This window comes from Haliotis rubra, unplaced genomic scaffold (genome assembly GCF_003918875.1).
Source record: "Haliotis rubra isolate DU_JTF1 unplaced genomic scaffold, ASM391887v1 Scf181, whole genome shotgun sequence".
In the NCBI taxonomy this organism is placed as follows: Eukaryota; Metazoa; Mollusca; class Gastropoda; order Lepetellida; family Haliotidae; genus Haliotis; species Haliotis rubra.
In genome coordinates this window covers 22,043-43,458 of record NW_025765792.1, presented here as the reverse complement: position 1 = coordinate 43,458, position 21,416 = coordinate 22,043, and the positions used below count along the sequence as shown (strand labels likewise).

Below are 21,416 nucleotides of genomic sequence, written 5' to 3'. Positions count from 1 at the left end.
GTGGTCAGGCTCGCTGATTTGGTTAACACATGTCATAATATCGAATGCATAGATAGATGATCATGCTGTTGATCACTGGATTGTCTGGTCCAGAATCGATGATTTACAGACCGCCTCCATGCAGCTGGAATATTGCTGAGTGCGGCGTGAAACTAAACTCACTCACTCACTCAGACCTGCCAAATCTCACGCTTTTGGCTTCAGCTCACGTTACCATTACTCATGTCACGCTCTCACGCCAAACTGGCTTTAAATGAAAATTCAAAATGAAAATCCTTGAACAATAACACAAATAGGTCTGAATACAATCGGTTTCAGTGACTTCTCTGAGAAGGGGAATTTGCAATGATGCGTTGGCTTCAGGGCCTGGTTGGGGGCTGCCTTGTACCGCGTCATCTCAGGCTTCCTTCTCTCTTGGGGTTGGAAACTCTGCACGTGATCAGTGGATCTATTTAAATACATTGGTTTTCAACGACAGCTGTCAGAACTTAACTGGAGTGAGTGAGTTTAGTTTTACGCAGTATTCCAGCTATATGGCGGCTGTCTGTAAATAATCGAGTCAGGAGCAGACAATCCAGTGATAAACAGAATGAGCATCGATCTACGCAATTGGGATACGATGACATGTGTCAACCAAGTCAGCGAGACTGATCACCCGATCCCGTTAGTCGCCTCTTACGACAAGCATGGGTTACTGAAAATCAATTCTAACCCGGATCTTCACGGGTGCGCTGAATTCGAGGTACTACCACTATACGTTTATAACGAACTGACGGATATACATGTAACGAATTGTTCTTGGTACCAACCACTCAAATAAATTCTTCGTTTCGAACCTACTGACGATTAATTTGCCTCGGATTGTAAGCACTGGTCATGTAGACTAAGTGTTAAAGTTTATATAAACAAATACAGGACCAGTTTGCAGTGCACTTTAAACTGCTATCAGATTCACAACACCATTAAAAGTACTCGTTATCCATTCTTACGTAAACTATATAACGCCATTCAACTAATATATGCTAGACATAGTGAGCGAAAACTGTGACACACGTGGCCACAAAATTGACAAATGGGTGTCAAAAGCAATTGATCTGTGTATTTGACACTGACAATGAACTTGACAACCCACGAGGAGTAAATCCAGAGTGCTAAAAGTCAGTATATAGATTTTTATGGACAATATCAACTCTTTGCTTGTCCGACACACAAAAAGGACAGGATAATTGATCGCCAATTGTTACATTATTTGACCAGCTTCCCTGGAATCTTCGAGTGTGGACAAAGTAACCGATTCAATAGACAATACCAACATGACTACAGCATCTAAACCTCGAGTAACGAGACTTACGTGTGGGGTCAGAAGTAGGGCATTTAGACCCTGATACCAGGTGTCTAATATTATCCATCTAGATCAGTCACAATTTCAAAAAATGGGTGAAAAAATGATAAATCAAGAAAACCTTCATGGAAAAATGCACAAATGGGTAGTTATGTCCTTCGCTCGCGTCCGAGACAGTCCTTTAAGACGGTCAAGGTTCTTTGCAGAAGTTCTGCAATCCTAGCTGCGTTTATAAAAATAGGCCATACAGCGTGTATGAAAGAAGCAACGATCTGGATATGTTCTTAGACAATTGGAATACTGTTCAAATCGGCATTAAATCCAGCTTACTCGCATATATCGACCCCTTATATCTATCTTAGATATGCGACGTGTTGGTGAAGATGCTTACACTGTCAATGATGACGCTCGATAAGGGTGTTAGCACCTACGCCGAAACGTCGCATCTTTTGCAATAAAGGAGTTGTCTATTCAACTCTGTTCTTCTGCATCATGCTAGCTACTAAATGCCACTTAAAGATGTTATCTTAGATACTGACTTGGCGTAACCTACCTTAAGGGTTTTTATACAGTTTAATCAAACTAACCTCGTCGCTGTGAGGCTTAAATAATGCCGATGTCACGATACAGTTTAGTTCACTCACTAATCAAGGTTATTTGTCAATTGATCTTCATCCTCCCGCTATGTGAACGGCGACAGTTAAATGTTGAAAACTGAATCTTTTATCTCGACAGCAGAACAGACGTGGCCCTGACAGACCCAGATTCAAAACTTGGATTCAAACCCCCAATCAGCGAGTCCTGGTACACATGTGATATGCAGTGAGCTTCGATCATCTGGTTGCCTTATCCCTTGGACAATGAGGTTGTATACGCCAATATGAACCATCAAGGACATAGAATAACCAGTCTCTATTATCCAGCAAAAGAGGTTCCATTGGATGTATATGGCAAAATGGAGGTGAATATTTAATGAAGTCGATGGAAATAGTGATGGCACCGGGTGTTGTGTTAAATCAATCAAGTGATGCTCTACAACTATCCAATGTTACATTGACAGCACGGTGGCCCAGTGGTGCGAGGTTTGGAGGCTGTAAACATCAACGATCTCCTTCACATATGTGGGGTAGCCTAGTGGTAAAAGCGCTCGCTCATCACGCCGAAAACCTGGGGTCAAACCCCACTTGGGTACAATGTGTGAATCCCATTTCTGGTGTTACATGTTGTATAGGTGTTATATTGCTGGAATATTGCAAAAAGCACCGTAAAACCATACGCACTCACTCACCTTCACTTAGGACTTTAAGTCCACCGTCCTGTTAAATTTGGTCCTAAGGGGATTCCATGTTAAAATAGGTCCGGCAACTATATATTGATAGAGTGTTTGATCTGGAACTCTGAGCAAAAGTAAGGATGAAGCGTATTTGAAAATTATTGTTACGCATACATATGCCTGGATGCTAATTCAGCACCGCCATTTGTATGCTTCCATATTTAAGGGCCATTCTTTGAAACAAACCATATCCCATGTCCAGTTTCTGAAGAAGTTTCTTTTTGTTTGCAAGTGAAAAAGTCATTTTGGAATGCAGAAACGAAATAGGACTTTGTAACTTACCCATGGCAATAGTGCAGGGCGCCACAGAGGAACTAACAGGAATAATTAAACATCATAAGTAGATCATAACATCAAAAGTAGATCATAACATCATATGTAGATCATAACATCATAAGTAGGTCATAACATCATAAAACGAGCATAACATCATAGGGGGATCATAATATATGTAGATGATAACATCATAAAACGATCATAACATCATAAAACGATCATAACATCATAGGGATCATAATATTATACGTTGATCATTATATATAGATCCTAACATCATATTTAGATGTTAACATCATTCGTAGATATTAGCATGATAGGTAGATCATAAAATCATAGGTGGATCATATCATATGAACAGTATAATATTATATACAGAACATAACATCATATGTTGATCATCACATCATACACAGATGTTAACGTCATCTGTAGATATTAGCATCATAATTAGATATCGACATCATAGGTTGATATCAACATCACATGTAGATTATATGATCACAGGTCCTTATATGAACGTTATTTGTAGATGTTAGCATGATATGTAGATATCAACACCATAAGTAGATATTAACATCATATGTAGACGTCAACATCATATGCAGATCATATGCAGTTCGGGCCTGTAAAAACATAGATCTGCTGAACTGGGTTTTTTTCAGATGCAAGGTTACCTTACAATCGCAGAGCTTAACGAAATATATTTCTTTCACACCGAAACATGAAAGACAAGTGTTTTTATCACAAAAAGAAATGATTACTCGGAACCGATAGATTGTGGTTGCTGGGAGACTCCTAATTCAGCAGAACCCTGTTTACAGTGGATCAAATAAAGTACTATCATTATGCGGAATATGTCTACTTGTAACGGGGAGCATCGTGATCCGAGGCGCATTTCCGTTACCGTGTTTTGTAATGATATTTTTAATGATATTTAGTAAACAGGCAGTTGTGTATTTAAAACAGAGTTTGGGACAGAGTGTCAACCGAGGTTGTTGGGACAGCCAGGAACGACATGAAACTCCCTACGTAAACTTGTCAATAGTCATGGGCGAGCGTTATGTCACACGCGTCGATAGAAAAGTTCTCGTAGCGGAAGAGAAAATTTTATTTCAACTTAAAAACACAATTATTTTTCATAGGCTACTCGAGTTTGGTTTCGTTTTATTCTCTTATATGTCAAACTGATCCCTCACTTACATATATGGTGTTATATTTATTTGACTAATATTAAAACTTAATACTTGTATGTACATTGAATTTTATTAATTTGAATGATACGTCAAACTGATTACCTATACGTATATTTAGTGTGATTAATATAAAAAAAAAATGATATGCTGATTCCATGTAAGTATATCTCATTTAGTGAATTTACGTGATATATGTATCACGATTTATTGTATGTATATTCAATACATGAATTTAATTGAAAAGTCAAACTTTCGATGTGTGTGTGTGTATTAAAGATTATGAGTGAGTGAGTAAGTGAGTGAACAGACTACTGACTGACTGAGTTTAGTTTTAAGCCGCTTTTAGCAATATTCCAGCAATATCACAGCCGGGGACACCAGAAATGGGCTTCACACATTGTGCCTATGTGGGGAATCGAACCCGGGTCTTCGGCGTGACGAGCCAACGCTTTAACCACTAGGGTACCCCAACGCCCCGTGAACAGACTAGTTACTTACTTACAAGAGGAATTAATAATTCAAGACCACCAGGGAGCGGTTACAGTGACATTTTGGTTACAAGTTACAACATCATTACATAGTATTTTCCTAAATTCCATCAGTGAATATTTGCGACATGTCCATAAATATATTTTATCATAATAATGACCACAGCTACATCCCTTAACTCATTGGACTGTGGCTTCCAAATTGCTGAAACGAGCGACATGGCATTAAACAGTGTCGTGGTAGGTCGGGATGCTTGTCATACTATTGCAAAGCTACCACAAAAGAGCCCCCCAGCAATTGCTTTAAAAACAAACTGTAAATAGTATGATTGCAAAACTGAACAACATAAAACCATGCAACCTCTTCTAAAAATATATAATTATGTTTAGATCCAGAAAAACGATGTGCAGCTGCAGGTACACATACAAAATAAAGTTTCTCCCTGTCAGCCTTGGTTCTCGCACACACAACGTCGTCCCATGATAGACAAAAGTCTTCGCAACGCGAGAGGACAACATTCGACCGGACGGCCATTATAAGGGAGATAACCCCTCTTTTCACTGAGTGTTTCGTGCTCGACTTGAAAGCATTTTACATCCGCTTCTTTAGCTGAAATCCGTTCGGGCTCTATAGCGAGTGAGTGGGTGGGTTTTCGTTTAGTATTACGTCGCTTTGGCAGTATTCCAGCAATATCACTGCAGGAGACACAAGATGTGGCTTCACACATTAAAGCCATATGTGGAATCGAACCCGGTCTTTGGTGTGACGACGAACGTTTCAACTTCCAGGCTATCCGACCGCTCGACGTTGCAAGGAATTACGTAGGTAATGGAATACTCCAGTATATCCCATAACCTTGACCCTGTGACCTAATGCCACTGACAAGACTGGATTCACTGAGATTTTCCTTCGGTATTATTGCCGTATTGTTTGCATGTGTTAAGTGCCGACGTGTTTCATCAACATATACATTCTGTTATACTTATAGTGAATGGAATGGGAAAAGGGGATAGTTAAGGAATAGGGCTTTAACATTCACACACGCACACGCACATGTGTCCTAACGGTATTTATTAATCATACATACGTACATCAGTCATAAGGCTGTTATTGTAGTTCTGTTGATGTATTTGTCTAAACGTCCTCCCCTTTCGTGCACGAACATAACAAGAGCGCCATATAACGATTTTACATCGCTTCAAACATTAAGAGGATTGAGATTTATGAACAAATCGTTGAACGTTGCAAGAGTTGTGCCCCTTTCTTCAAGACTCTCCATTAATGCTTTCCCATTTTCCCAAATAAGATGGATGACATTGAGTGTGGCTACTAGCTACTTAATTGTTCAAACATCAGAGTGAGTGAGTGAGTGACTTAGGTCTCAGAAACTCACGTTGTGGTGTTGCAAGAACTCCATAGCAACCCTTGCCGTATGAGGGCGGGCATTGTCCTGTTGGAATGTTAACCCAGGGCCATGACGTTGCAGAAAAGGAATTGCCACAGGTCGAAGAATCTGATCCCTGTAGCCCACACCAGTTAAGTTGCCCTGAACAATCACCTAAGGAGTTCTGTGGCGTGCGGTTATTCCACCCCAAATCATCACGGAACCACCACCAAAGCGATTCCTCTCCAAGACACAGGCCTGTGCATAACGTTCTCCCACGCGTCTATAGGCACGTTCACGTCCATCACTATGGAAAATGTTAAACCTGGACTCATCTTTAAAACAACATTTCTCCACCAAAACAAGGGTCTGCGGACATGATTTCGGCACCACATTCGGCGAGCTTGTCGATGACGTTGTGTCAGGATAGGCCGTATGGCGGGACGTCGTGGTCTGATCTCGTGATGACGTAAACGTTGTCGAACTGTGTTGGGGTGGATACGGCGAAGTCCTGGGATGGTTCGGGCAGTCATCACTGCAGTCTGAAACCTGTGGCGAAGATGGGTTACCCTTATCCATATGTCCTGTCTTGGCGTTGTTACGCGTGGACGTCCAGAACGTGGCCGATCGATGACGTCATTTGTGTTCTGGTAGCGTCTCACCAGTGCAGAAATGGTGTTCCGGTGGCAGTGAAAATGTGCAGCCACTTGTCGTTAAGACATTCCCCCACGGACCATCCCAATGGCCTCATGACGTTGTGCAGAGGTGAGCCTTGGCATGCTATGCGTTTCAATAGCCGTTTAATTTTTTGAACGATCGCAAGGGCAGGGGTTGAGCTTTCCAATGTGACAGTATTGTGTGGCATTCATTTGCTCTGTTTCTCTTTCCCGGAATGCACGTGCAACAACGTATTGCACGTCTCAAGGACGAACCCATTGACGTCACGGAACGTGGCACGTGGATGCATGTTGGATACATGTCACTAAGGTCTGAGTTTAAATCCTTATGTGTCTACACAGGTTTGATAAATTTAGATTGTATGTGCCTAGTATATATTGTTGTGTCAAAAGGGGTAACACTTAATGTTCCTTGGCACATTGTGATTCTGGACTTGGATTAGATTGTTTGTTGGTTGGTTGTTTACTGTTGTTTTTCAGCCGTATGACAGCGGTCTGTAAATAATCGAGTCTAGACCAAACAATCCTGTGGTCAACAGCATGAGCATCGATCTACGCAATAGGGATACGATGACAACCAAGTCAGCGGTCCTGACCACCCGATCCCGTTAGTCGCCTTTTACGACAAGCATGGGTTATTGAAGATCGATTCTAACCCGGATCTTCACGGGTTTAGCGCAACGGCAGTCGTAACTATACATTAAGGTTTGCTAGTTACGATCACCTTAACCCCAACATTGTTTGTACAACGGCACTCGGTTCCGTCTTTCAACCAACAAAGGTTTCTGGGGAACAATTCCATCGGCATGGGCCTTACAAATGCTTCGGTTGGTGGGGTAGCCTAGTGGTTAAACCGTTCACTCTCTACGCCGAAGACCCGGGTTCGATTCCCCACATGGGTACAATGTGTGAAACCCATTTCTGGTGTCCCCCGCCTTGATATTGCTTGTTCATTAAGAAAAGCTGCGTAAAACTAAACTCATTCACTCACTACAAATACTTCAGACAAACATACAATGTCACATGTTTCAGTTTTCATCTGTTTATTTCGATTAAACGAAGAGACTTCCATCATTTAAAACACGGGTTCGTGTGCGCCGGCAGTTTGCCCCGAGCCTGCAGATCTACCAAGCCTTGAACAAAAGGTGCATGTTTTGATAATTGGCTAAATGTCGTTTTACAAACAAATTTCAAAGTAATATGACTGGCTATATAAATTAATTTGATTAATCATATTTCTTTTTAGACGAGTTTCACCAGCGCAGATATCATTATAACGATATATGGGTTTGGTAAAGTGTTTACACTAATATTCTACTGGCTAGCGTACCAGTTATCGCCAACACCTGTCTGTAGCGCTTGCACAGACCGCTTGATTTTAACTCTCGTAGCCTATCGCTTTTGTGATGTGTCAATGAGTGAAATACTACGGAAGTACAAGTCAATCTGTCTGAGCAAGCGCGACAGACAGGTGTTGGCGATAACTGGTAAGCGGCGATAACTGGTCGCTAGCCAGTAGAGCTACATGTACTAATGTTTAGTGTGTACCCTATCTTAATCCCAGTCTTTTACAGCAAAAAGGTAGGGGTTTATGCTGAATTACTTACAACGTATTGTCTTTGATTAAACAAGAGAACGAAAAGCTCTTTCCGATCACACAAGTACGGAAATTACCGATGTTTGCCGAAGGAAAATAGAGGCCATACCCGCTAACACCGACTGAAACCCAGCATTGTAGTCACAGGCGACCTCGTTGCGGATGTAGTCAGACCTGGCGTCGGTGTAGTTGCCCCCGTTATCAGGACCCCCGACGAGAGCGCCCGTGAGAACGTTTGGGTTGGGACCGGGGTTGTTATAGTCGTTCCAGTTGCAGGGTTGGTTGAGATCAGAGCTGCAGGAGCTGAAATACACACCGGACAAAGATCATGCACCCTGTTTGTTGTTTAATGCTACACTCAGCAATATTCCAGCTATATGGCGGTGGTCTGTAAATAATGGAGTCTGGACCAGACAATCCAGTGATCAACACCATGAGCATCGATCTACGCAATTGGCATACGATGATCTGTGTCAACCAAGTGAACGACTGACCACCCGATCCCGTTAGTCACCTCTTACGACAAGCATGGGTTGATGTAGATCAATTCTAATCTGGATCTTCACGGGTGCCATGCACCCCAAGACTGTTTTCAGTGAGGGCTGCAACGAAATTCCTTGTTCTGTGAGAACAGCAGTCAAAAAGAGAGAAAAAACATTATTACCAACTGATGCTTTCAGGTTGCTCACTCACTCACTCACTCACCCCTCACTCCCTCACTCGCTCACACACTCAATCACTCACTCACCCAATCACACACTCACACGCCACTCACTTTCCCACTCTCACCATCACTGACCTGGCGCGATGATGTGGTCGCTGTGGAGGGTTGTTGCCATATCCTACGACGTAGCTGCGGCCGGCCTCATTGGCACCAAGCATGTAGTCTATCTGTGACAGCGCCCACTCCCTGTACTTAGTTTCCTCGATGCCGACATCGGCCGCAACCATCGCTATTAGAGCCGCGTTGGCTGAAATAGACACAAACACAAACAGGAAGTTACAAATGTAACCAGTTCTACTAATCGAGAGGCGGTGAGGTAACCTAATAGTCGCTCGTCACGCCGAAGGCCGGGTTCGAATCCCCCAGAGGTACAATGCGTGAAGCCTATTTCTTGTGTGATCTTGCTAGAATATTGAGTAAAAACTGCCTAAACCTCCACTCACTCACTCACTCACTCCACTGATCGAGCATTGAGTTCGCCAAGATCTTAATAAAAATCTCGAGTTTTAAGGGGCTCGGTTCCCATACGCGTAGTGTGTGAAGCCCCTACATAGTTTCACCAGCCGTACTCACTCAATTAAGAAAAGTGACGTGCTGGGTACCACTTCTTCCGCGTAAATGGAACACACTAGGAATGTCGGTGGAAGCGTTAACATAGTTGGTCCTGTGTTCAATGATGGCACGCGTTGGATTCTTATCCAGTATACATTTATTTAAAATGTCGTACCACCAACCTCAACTCACTCACCTCAACTCACCAACCTCAACTCACCAACCCTCTCACTGACTCTCAACTCCCACCTCAACTCACCAACCTCAACTCACTCACCTCCAACTCACCAACCTCAACTCACAACCTCAACTCACTCACTCTAAACTCACCAGCCTCAACTGACTCAACTCACCAACCTCAACTCACCAACTCTCAAAACTCACCCACCTCAACTCACAAACATCAACTCACCAACCTCAACTCACCAACCCTCACTCTCACTCACCTCAACTCACCAACATCAACTCACAACCTCAACTCACCAACATCACTCACCTAAACTCACCAGCCTCGACTCACCAACCTCAACTCACCAACCTCAACTCACCCACATCAACTCACAAACATCAACTCACAAACATCAACTCACTCACCTCACCAACATCAACTCACAACCTCAACTCACTCACTAAACTCACTGCCTCGACTCACCAACCTCAACTGGCCAACCTCAACTGACTCAACCTCAACTCACAACTCTCAAGTCACCAACCTCAACTCACAACCTCACCACCACCTCCACTCACCAACCTCAACTAACCAGCCTCACCTCACAACCCCTCAACTCACCTACAACTCAACTCACCAACCCAACTGACTAACCTCAACTCACTCACCTCAAATCAACAACCTCAACTCCAACTCACCTCAACTCACCAACCTCAACTCACCAACCTCAAATCACCTCAACTCACAGCCTCAACTCACCAACCTCAACTCACTCACTTTTCCTCACCAACTTCACCTCACCAACCTCAACTTACCCACCATAACTCACCAAACTCAACCTCCCAACCACAACTCAACCACCTCAATTCACCAACCTCAACTCACCAACCTCAACCCACCAACCAGAACTCACCAAACTCAACTCACCAACCTCAACTCATCAACCTCAACTCACCAACCATCAAACTCACCAACCACAACTCACCAACCTCCTTTCTCTAAATCAACTCACCTCAACCTTAACTCACAACCTCAAACTCACCAACCTCAAGTCACCAACCTCGACTCCACCAACTCAACTCACTCAAAGCTCAACTCAAACCCAACTCACCAAACTCCACTCACTAAACTTCAACTCACCAACCTCAACTGACTCACCTCAACTCACCAACCTCAACTCACTCACCTCAACTCACTCACCAACCTCAACTCACCAACCTCAACTCACCAACCCCAACTCAACCCACCAACATCAACTCACCAACCTCAACACACCCACCTCAACTCACCAGCCTCAACTCACCAACATCAACCTCCAACTCAACTCCCACCATCAACTAGCAACATAAACTCACCAACATCAATAACCTCAACTCATCACCAACTCCTCTCAACTCACCAACCTCACTCTCACCCTCAACTCACCAACTTCAACCTCCCACCAACTTCAACTCACCCTCCCTCAACTCACCCACCTCAACTCACCCACCACAACTCACCAACCTCAACTCACAGCCTCAACTAACCAACCTCAATTCACTCACCTCAACTCACCAAACTCAATTCACCAACCTCCACTCACCAACCTCAACTCACCAACCTCCACTCACCAACCTCAACTCACCAACCTCAACCGACTCACCTTAACTCACCAACCTCAACTCACTCACCTCAACTCACCAACCTCAACTCACCAACCTCAACCCACCAACATCAACTCACCAACCTCAACTCACTCACCTAAACTCACCAGCCTCGACTCACCAACCTCAATTCACCCACCTCAACTCACCAACATCAACTCACCAACATCAACTCATCCACCACAACTAGCTCTCCTCAAGTCACCAACTTCAACTCACCCTCCTTAACTCACCAACCTCACCTCACCCACCACAACTCACCAACTTCAACTCACCCTCCTGAACTCACCCACCACTCACCACCAACCTCACCTCACTCACCCCAACTCACCTGTGTATCGAAGAGTGCCCCACTTGGCATACCACGAGAGTTCACAAGTGGGTGTCTTGGTTACAGAAGACCGATACCTGTTGACGAAGTTCTCGACCCGGGCCTTCAGTCCAGCGTCAGAGGGATTGGCCTCGTACATCAACAGCTGGAATAGGAACATACCAGCACTGACACATGAAATATAATGTGGCATTACAGAGACTTAAACATACAGATCAATTATATGTATGTTTGCATGAACCCTTTTCCCACACGGGATATGCATGACGGGCTTTTAGCAATATTCCAGCAATATCACGGCGGTGGAACACCAGATAAAGTACAACCAGAAATTATTGAGAATTTAAGATTGTAATTTTTTTTTTTACACTCATTACTCACGTATTAAATGTGAATATTAGCAGAACATAACTCCAGATTCAAAGACAGGTGAACAGTTATTATTTGTCAAGTCACCATGGGCAGCAATGCAGGCTTCAATGCGGCGGGGCATACTACTGATCAAAGAAGTTAGAAAGTCGTGGTCCATGCTGTCCCAATATCGGACCACCTCTTCTTTCATTTCAGCAATAATTGTCAGATTTTTCTTATTGACACTTTCCTTCATAAGTCCCCAAACATTTTCTATTGGATTTAGGTCAGGGTTATAGCTTGGCCAATCTAATAATGTCACATTTTGGGTCCGAAACCAGGCCTGTGAATGCTTTGAACGATGTTTTTGGTCGTTGTCTTGCTGGAAAATCCAAAACTTTCCATAGAACACGTGAGCAGATGGAGTAAATGTCCCTCGAGAATATCTGTGTACCGCTCACTGTTCATATTCCCTTCAAATACACAGAGGGCGTTGCCCCTAACACAGATATGCCACCCCACACGTTAAATTTTCGTTCCATGCAAACATTTACACACAAATTTTATAATATAGTTTTGTGTTTTGAAATACCTCGTACATTATTCTAAAACAAAGAGTGGATACCGTAGATGCTGCCCTCGAGAGAGGTTCCGCACCACCCTATATTTTCATATTACTGTATATGATCTGTCAAGCAATGTTGTTTGTACAACATAGCCAATGTACTGTTAGCATTTCTTCGGTAAAGAGTCGCATTGTATCTTATCAACAAATTGTGCACTGATTAATATTTATAAACTAATAGTATAATAACAAAAGTTATAAAATAGCAATACATTGTTAAAATGTATAATGATATATACAAACATGTGACTACATAATAAACTGCAGTACTGTTATCAAATTTAGTATTGAATATAACACTGCTAATTAAACTAACTAAATTATTAAATACTGAACATTAAAATATTAAATGAGATAAAAGAAACAACAATGCTAAAATAACAGCAACAAAACAACAAAAATAACTCTATGTTGTATCAGGACAAGCCGTACGTCGTTCTCTATAATTTAATCTGCATAAACTGTGTCTTTATGGAATAGTTTTCTGATACCTTCACTTCTGAAAGCTATTGAAGCCGCGGCAAATGCAGCCGCAGTCTCGCCGGTTACGTCACTTCCGGGACTGCCAATGGTGACCTTGTAGGAAGGTCGTGCTGCGGTCATGTCCTCAGGTCTTGTCCATTGAGAGTGATCTGCATAACCGTCCCCGACCTGTGAAAGACGTCCGTGGTCGGATATTTTAATCCAGTTCTACATGGTTATAATAAGATTATTCACTTCAACATGAACTATGATTCGTATTTAACATAATGTTATATCTGGGATCACACATTTGACAACTCGCATATATTCATAAAAGCGTCAAAGCCTTGTCAGTATTAATCGGAAATCTCTCGAAGGACAGAGGCAATTGTATTATTTCGTGAGTCTTTTGTTTATGCACCATCACAATTTAAATATTTAATATAAGCGATGGTGCCCTTCACAAACACATGCAAAGGCAAGTCAATTTTCACCAGGACTTATGGCGCGATTGGACATTTTTGTCACCGATACTTAAAATTTGGAAATGCCCCCCACATATCTAAATTTACTATAAAAACATTGTGGTCTTGAGTGTTGTAGCCTTGGTCAAACAAATTGGAGCCACAGTCCTATGGTGCCTTATGTCATTGTGCTGGAAGGAATATGCTCGACTGTACCTCAAAGGTTGTGAATTGGTGACCACAGCCTATTGGTCTGAAATATTGCTTGACTGGGGAAAGTTGACATTTGGAAAGTTTAAGCCCTACCTCTCCATACAGCATTGGGTGGAGTTTGTGTCATGAACGAGGCTTTGCTTATTCAATGTACGCGTTTAGTTAGTGTATATTTTATCCTACTGATAATTAAAAAACATATTCATTTCTTTTGAAATAACATGGAGCTGACCTGAGCCCAGTATTCGTTGTGGTCACTGTCCCAGCACTTGAGCAGATAGTCCAGTGGCCACCTCAGGGAGTCGTACACGTTGGTCAGCTCGCCAGCTGCCTGGTACCCTGCCCTGAACTGGATCAACCCCCAGGCCAGGGTCGTTGTGGACCACGCCATGGGGAAGTTGAACTTGACATTGTCGCCAGCTGAACAACACATGAGTGAGAGAGTGAGGGAGGGAGGGATTGAGCGAGTCTTAAGGACACTTTGAACACTATGTCAGTTAGAACACAGTGTGGCGGTTGTATGTGGAGGAACGCTACAAGTGATACGGTCGTGGGCTTTGGCGAAAGCCAAGAGTCCGGATGTGGTGCCCACATACCATAATAAGGGATTCGAACCCATAACCCACACGAATTGGGCAACTAAAACAGTTGATATGTGGGATGTCTAAACGATTTCTAAAAATATAGTCGAAATCATAAATGAAAAAATAATAAAATGACCATTAGAAGGTGTATCATGTTGCAAGCGTCTACTGAGTATGACCATGTCATATACATGTACTGACCATCATACCAGCCTCCGGTGAGGTCTCTGTTGTTGTCGCTGCCGTCATTGAGGGCGGAGTCAGCTCTCCACGGTATTCTGTTGGTTGAAGGAAGGTGTCCCGATCTCTGGGCCTCATAGAACAGGATGGATTTGCCAAGGACGTCAGCGTAGGCGCCTGATACGGTTGCTGGAATGACAGAACGAGTCATTCAATGAACACAGCTGTGAACAGTGTTTTGTTAAAGGCACACTATCACGCCACACTTCTCTAAAATCAATATTGCATTCCTCTCATTAATACTATCAGCCCCCAGCGAACCTACCATATAAATTATTCCGAAAAAGATTACGTATTAACATTACAATATGAAATTAAAAAGTTCAAATGAATTAAATCGACTCTCGCGCTCTCTACCGACCGAAATTTATTTCAAACGAACCCCATAGAGTTATGTCCCTTGAAACGCTCTTTACGAATATCCTATTTGGCCAAAATCTCGCGTTCTCGCGATCTCGAATTCTCGCACTTTTGGCATTTTTAGCTTGTTTCCAAAGGTCGAGATCGCGAGAATGTCCCTTACAGTATTCCATATGTAATAGAGAGTTCACAGTCGGGCAAAAAGGTAATTACACTCATGGTGACTAAAAAGTACAGAATCAATAAAGAAAATACGAAGGTAATGATTTTGATACGGACCTTATGGTTGCAGACTTTCTGCAGCTGTTTCAAGCCTAGGACGTTTTGATAAACGTTTGTCATTTTTATCAAATAAAATCTTTGTATATACTGCCCATCAAACGTTTAGACTCACTAGTGTAAATGTAGCCACTTACTTCAGTCAACTTATCTAAACTAGATTTTGCAAAATATTCTATACAGTTTAAGGGTACTGTTTACACATGAACTGATGTATTGTAAAACAAGTTCGTAACGTTGAAAAGATTATTTGTCATGAGTTCAATAAATAATGAAACTCAGTGAAAATTGGTGAATTCTTAACTCACTCACTCGCCAAAACGCAGCTGTTCACAAACACGATATTTGCACATGCTTTTCACCAATTTGATGCACGATCCTCGTGCAATTCATCTGCATAAGGTTTGCAGTTGGTTCCCCCAAGTTAGTGGAGAAATTCATCTTCGATGTAACCAGGCATATATGCATAACATATAGTGATTGTTTTAAGTGAGTCTAAACATTTGATGAGTAGTATGTTTTCAAGTCTATATTGTATTTTGCCCTGCAGCTTGTCCAATCTACATTGTGGGAATACATTTATGTTTAATTACAGCCTGCGCAATGTGACGCTGGTTATAAACGAAGCTACATGGCGGTGGTCTTTAAATATTCGAGTCTGGACCAGACAATCCAGTAATCAACAGCATGATAATCGATCTGAACAATTGGGAACCGATAAAATGTGTCAACCAAGTCAGCGAGCCTGACCACCCGATCCCGTTAGTCGTCTCTTACGACAAGCATGGGTTACTGAAGGTTCATTCTAACCCGGATCTTCACGGGTTACAAACATGTACATGACACCACTGCATCTTAATCTGGTATTACCTGGGCAAGGTTGTCCATCAGAAGATGTCTTCGTGAAGACTAGTCTTGATATTACAACAGGAGACGTCCCAGAGATATCAGCGTTAAAGCCGATACACAACTCCTGTCCGGCCGATCTGTCACCGTTAGACGACTGGTTCTTGATGTAGTACACACGACTGTTCGACTGTGGGTTTGTCAGTAGGAAGTCATGAGGCTGTTGAGACAGACATATATGCAATGAAACCGGTGATGGGTAACAGAGCCGGGGTGTTTGTTTCTTTTGGTAGTAGTTTTTTTAATGCTCGTTTTTTTCTGAGGATATTTCTTTGCTTTGTCTTGCATTGGTCTTTGTTTTTCTATTTTCGTATTCGTGTTTTTCGGTGTGTGTTTTTTATAGCAGTGAGTGAATGAGTGAGGATGGTTTAAGATGTAACGTCAATCTTCAGACAGATTCCATTTGACGTAAAGGGCAAAAGAACAGTAAAGTTATAGACAGGAACTTAAATAACGTAGTGACCAGATGTCCGCGAAATATGTGAGCATATCTTGCCATTTTTAGCAATATTACAGCAGTATAAGGAGACTGAACAGCAGAAATGGATATCATATTATGTACCTATGCATGGATAGGATCCGGGAGTTCGACGAGACGAGCGAACACTTTAACTCACTAACAAACTAACTAACTAACTAAGCGCCTGTAAGCGCCAGCAAGGGTTAATAAAACTGGTTTGAGTCCCCATATAGTTTTCCTCCGCCATGATGTTGTTGAAATATTGCTACGTGAATTTCAGTTCACAAACTCACTTTATGCATCGGCATAATTTATAACACAAGTTCTAGGAACGTAAAACATGAGCAGAGAAACATATGCTGTTGATTTTGGAAAATAATTTATTTCAAGAAACAAAATCCCTGAGTAAATGTTTGGTCCCTAAATTCCAACGAGGTCAATTTCAGAGAACCGCCAATCTCTAATATCTACAGAAAAAGATTACATAAATTATTTATGAGAATTCTTTGAATGGGTCCCTGAAAATCAGTGATGACACCAGGTGTTTGCATTTGCGAAAAAGGCAAACATGCCCTGCTCTTCCGGAAGCACCAGTTAGCAGGGAAGTCATATGTCATAGCATGGGATAGCAAGGGTTAACGTCATATTAACAAGCGATGTTTTATATCCAGTACATCTCCCTGTCTGTCATAAATTCTTGGGATGGCTAAAAGGGGTCTTTAAAACCCCGTTTCATTGAAAACGTGTCGCTAAACGGTGTACTCACGGCGATGCTCTGTACATTGACGGAGAAGACCAACTTCATCTCCCAGCCACACAGCTTCACGTCCGGGGTGGTGCATATATTGGTGGAGACACCCCCGTTCCATCGGTCGGGAATAGTGTAGGGAAAGTTGGTGGCAGCAGCCACGGGAAGCAGGAATACTGCAAATACAACACTGAAACAAAAATACAGCGACATCAGTTACATTTTAACACAAGTAGCATCATTATTTGCTGGCGATTAGGTGGCTGACTCTTTAAGTGGGGTTCGAATCCCGGATGTGACTCAACCCGAAAAGAGTACTAAAATCTGCACCTTACTGAGAAAATGTAATCCTAAATGTAACACATGTTTCACGGGTGGCTGAGTGGGTTAGATGGCTGACTTCGTGAGCTGGCGATTAGGTGCCTGTCTCTGAGAGCGTGGGTTCGAATTCTGGACCCAACCTTACAACAGTACATCCAGTCTCGATTACCCACAGTACAGATTCCATTGAGTGTAAAAAGCAAAATAGCGATAAATCATGACAATTTAAATATTTAATATAAGCGATGGTGCCCGTCACAAACGCATGCAAAGGCTAGTCAATGTTCACCAAAAGGGTAGGAATACCTACCTATAGCGCCACATTATGTTCCAACATGATTTTGAACATAAAGTCTATTTATTTCATGTTTAAACAACAAATATTGAATATAAAGGAAACATTATCTCCTTAACAACTGAAAAATACACCAACCGTACCTCATCGTGAAGTCTGCAAATCTGATTAATTGACGTTCACTACACCTGCATTGTGATGATTGCTTATATAAATTTTGTTACATACATACGTACATGTTTGTCCCAAAGTCTATTTGTTCTCCACGTGTAACACATTTTTTGTCACGTGACACAGTTTAACCCTCTGATTGGTCAAGAACAGATCTCGTAGTCAACGCTCGACGCACATTATGTAAACCAAGTAAAAACATTTTGTAAATAGAAATATCAAAAAGTGTCCTTGCTGACATAATCAAGTGGGAATGCATAATGCCTTCATGCGATATCCGTTGCAAGTATTCAGGCAAAATATCATATTATTCAACTGATCTCATTACCAAAAGGGGCGGTGGGGTAGCCTAGGGGTTAAAGCGTTCGCTCGTCACGCCGAAGACCTGGGTTCGATTCCCCACATGGGTACAATGTGTGAAGCCCATTTCTGGTGTCCCCCGCCATGATTATTGCAGGAATATTGCTAAAAGCGGCGTAAAACCCAACTCACTCACTCACTCATTACCAAGAGGACATGGTTAATTTAATAAGAAGAACCCTCTACAGATGTGATCATATTTTTATGCGAAAGGTTTCTCACTGCGGGATGTGCTAAATGGTAAACTGAGGGCAAAAAGAAACGTCCCCAAAGTAAAATTGTAAAAACATTTCTTCTGTTTTCGTTATGACGGAAATTTATTTAGGAACACATCTCCTGAACGCATCCCCACGTCTCACAGTCGAATCATGGGTTGCAGCAAGAAAACCATCACCAGACTGATGACACGCTTCAGAACAACAGGTCGGACTGCAGACAGGCCTAGGACAGGGAGAGACCAAATTCGTAACCACCCCCTCAGGAAGACTGCCACTTTACGGGTGCTTCACTTGCGCAACAGATTCCTGACTGTACGTCATCAGCAACAACCAGCCTTACCCATCCAGTCAGTAGAAGGACCATATCCAGACGACTCCGCCGATTCGGTATCAGAGCCTACAGACCATTCCGGGGCGTGACGTTAATCGCGTGAACATCGACGTCGTCGATTGGCTTGGGCACGTAGAGTTCGGCAGTGGCAGCCGCGGAACTGGCGCCGGGTACTCTTCAGTGACGAGAGCCGCTTCCAGCTGAACAAAGCTGATGGTCGGGTACGAGTCTACAGACGTCGGAACGAACGCACAGCACGTTGTTGCGTTGAGGAAGTTGAGACGTTTGGCGGCGATAGTGTGATGGTGTGGGGGGTATTAACTCAGTATATCAGACGAATATGGATATTGTACAGTCAGTCCACCAATTCATTATTACATGTTCTTATTTTCACGGCTTGTTATATTTACTACGTACAACATCATGTATATATGTAAACCTACACATGTATTATGGAGCGGCATTAATATAAGCCATTTAGGCTAGTTTGCCAATCCTTTTCTGAATAAAATATACACAAATAACTTAATTAAGCACCTCCGGTATTTTTGCAATGATAGGTTTTCAACAAGTACATAAAACTTCTCGTGGTGACCGCAATGGAGAAACAGTTTTTTTCTGACCCGTATGAACGACAAAATATTTGGAATCCATGTTGATTGTATAATGATAATTGGTCATTTAAAAAAACAACACTGATTTTCATACAAAACCATGTCTGTACAAGTATGGCACTGAAATGTTTAATGTTGAATTTATTGGTGAATGTGAACCTCAAAATGTCATTTTTGCGTGACTTACACGATTCAAAGTCAATACCGAGTGTAACCTCCATGTGACTGTATGACAGCCAGCACTCTCCTCCTCATACCCCCTGTCAGCCTCCTGGTCTCCTGAAGGGTCAGTCTACGCCATTCCTCGTGTAAAGCAGCTTCCAACTGGGCCAGGTTCTGTACAGGAAGATCCCTTTGTTGCACACGACGACCAATCATGTCTCAGATATGCTCCAAAGGGTTAAGATCGGGGCTTATTCAATCGTGAGATGTGTCAGGTGGTGCTTAACTAAGTTCTTTGTGTATGTTTAAACCAGATGTGACCAGCATGCCATGTGGTCCAGTACTGCGTCATATTCCTTCAGCACAGACGGCTGAAACAGGTTCATCAAATATACACCGACGAGACAATTGTTTGTGACGTAAATACACCTCGTGAGGCATATCAATACGCCAGCAGATGGTTCACTCGTATGTTACATTGGGTTGGAGGTTTATCAGGGCATGGCGTGGAACTACAAGACACAGAATCCTTTCCAGAACAGTCCACATTTACATGTGTTACCTACATGCTAGCCTTGAGATCTGTATGACAGGCGACCGGAAAGTTTGAGAACACGTTGAAAATGGGGCGTGTTTATTTTCTTCTTGATTTTATAAACTGAACATCTTTTCACAAAAAAGATAACGTGTACAGAATGTCGTCATTACATAATACTGTGTGGAGGTGTACGATTGGCGAATGTTTAATGAAGTGAAAACTTAGATCTTACTTTTGGTAATACATGCAGCCTGTGTGCGAAATATTTTCCAAATTTTGCTAGTCAGTCAGGCAAGCTATGCCTGAAAGTTACTAGACCACAAAATAATTCACTACCGCGAAATTTGAATGTAGAAAGTAAGCAAAATGATTACGAATAGGTAAAATACCATAAAACCAAATGACCCCGTGAAAATTCTCTATCCAGTCGGGCCAGTGCCTGTGGAGATTTACTGGCCCGATAGGATTTTTACTAGCCACGGTCTAGCGGACCAGTGGCTATTTCGCACACTGCATGCAGATGTATATTTTCGGACACACTTGACTATTCTGGAAAAATGTACCATTTCAAGAATTGACACAAGCGGGAATAAATCTCACCTCATTTTGACAGGGGTCGGACTCCAAACATGTTTCAGTCAGCTACAACATCGACAACAACTCCCTGAGTTGTCTTACGTGCGTCATCGTCATATGTAGATACGGATGTGCGTTAACTTTATATGTAGATATGTTGTGTTTCATCACTGTATACGGGGACATCCGTGTCACTTTGCGCTGGAGTAAGTGTTCCGTGTCGGATAAAGCCGTCATACCTTGACTAGTGTGACACTGACATAAGGGCCATCCCATTGCATCCGGGCACTGCGTTAGGCCCGTGCCTGCCACGTGATGACTGAAATGGCAATATCATTCAGGTCCGGTTTTGTTGATGACTGTTAATGGTTTTGTTTGTGTTATTATGACGAAGTATTAAGGCATGCATCACTGATCCTCTTTCT

The 21,416-nt window shown here is 42.5% G+C and overlaps 1 protein-coding gene across 1 annotated transcript; it reads right to left on the bottom strand.

The window, feature by feature from the left end:
* Nucleotides 1-7,723: 7,723 nt before the first annotated feature.
* LOC124273483 (endoglucanase A-like) lies at nucleotides 7,724-21,144 on the bottom strand. Its single transcript, XM_046708752.1, has 10 exons — nucleotides 21,016-21,144; nucleotides 17,424-17,595; nucleotides 16,162-16,357; nucleotides 14,614-14,781; nucleotides 14,061-14,248; nucleotides 13,152-13,340; nucleotides 11,714-11,858; nucleotides 9,094-9,265; nucleotides 8,404-8,597; nucleotides 7,724-7,830 (listed from the first exon to the last, which is right to left on the bottom strand). The coding sequence occupies exons 1-10, from the start codon at nucleotides 21,018-21,020 to the stop codon at nucleotides 7,769-7,771; spliced, it is 1,491 nt and encodes a 496-aa protein (XP_046564708.1). The 5' UTR covers nucleotides 21,021-21,144; the 3' UTR covers nucleotides 7,724-7,768.
* Nucleotides 21,145-21,416: the final 272 nt, after the last annotated feature.

Excerpts from the sequence above, each read along its gene's own strand:
- LOC124273483 (XM_046708752.1), bottom strand. Across the intron at positions 14,782-16,161 it reads TGATGGACAACCTTGCCCAG|CAACCGTATCAGGCGCCTAC; the intron begins GTAATACCAGAT and ends CTGTCATTCCAG. Across the intron at positions 13,341-14,060 it reads ACAACGAATACTGGGCTCAG|GTCGGGGACGGTTATGCAGA; the intron begins GTCAGCTCCATG and ends CGTCTTTCACAG.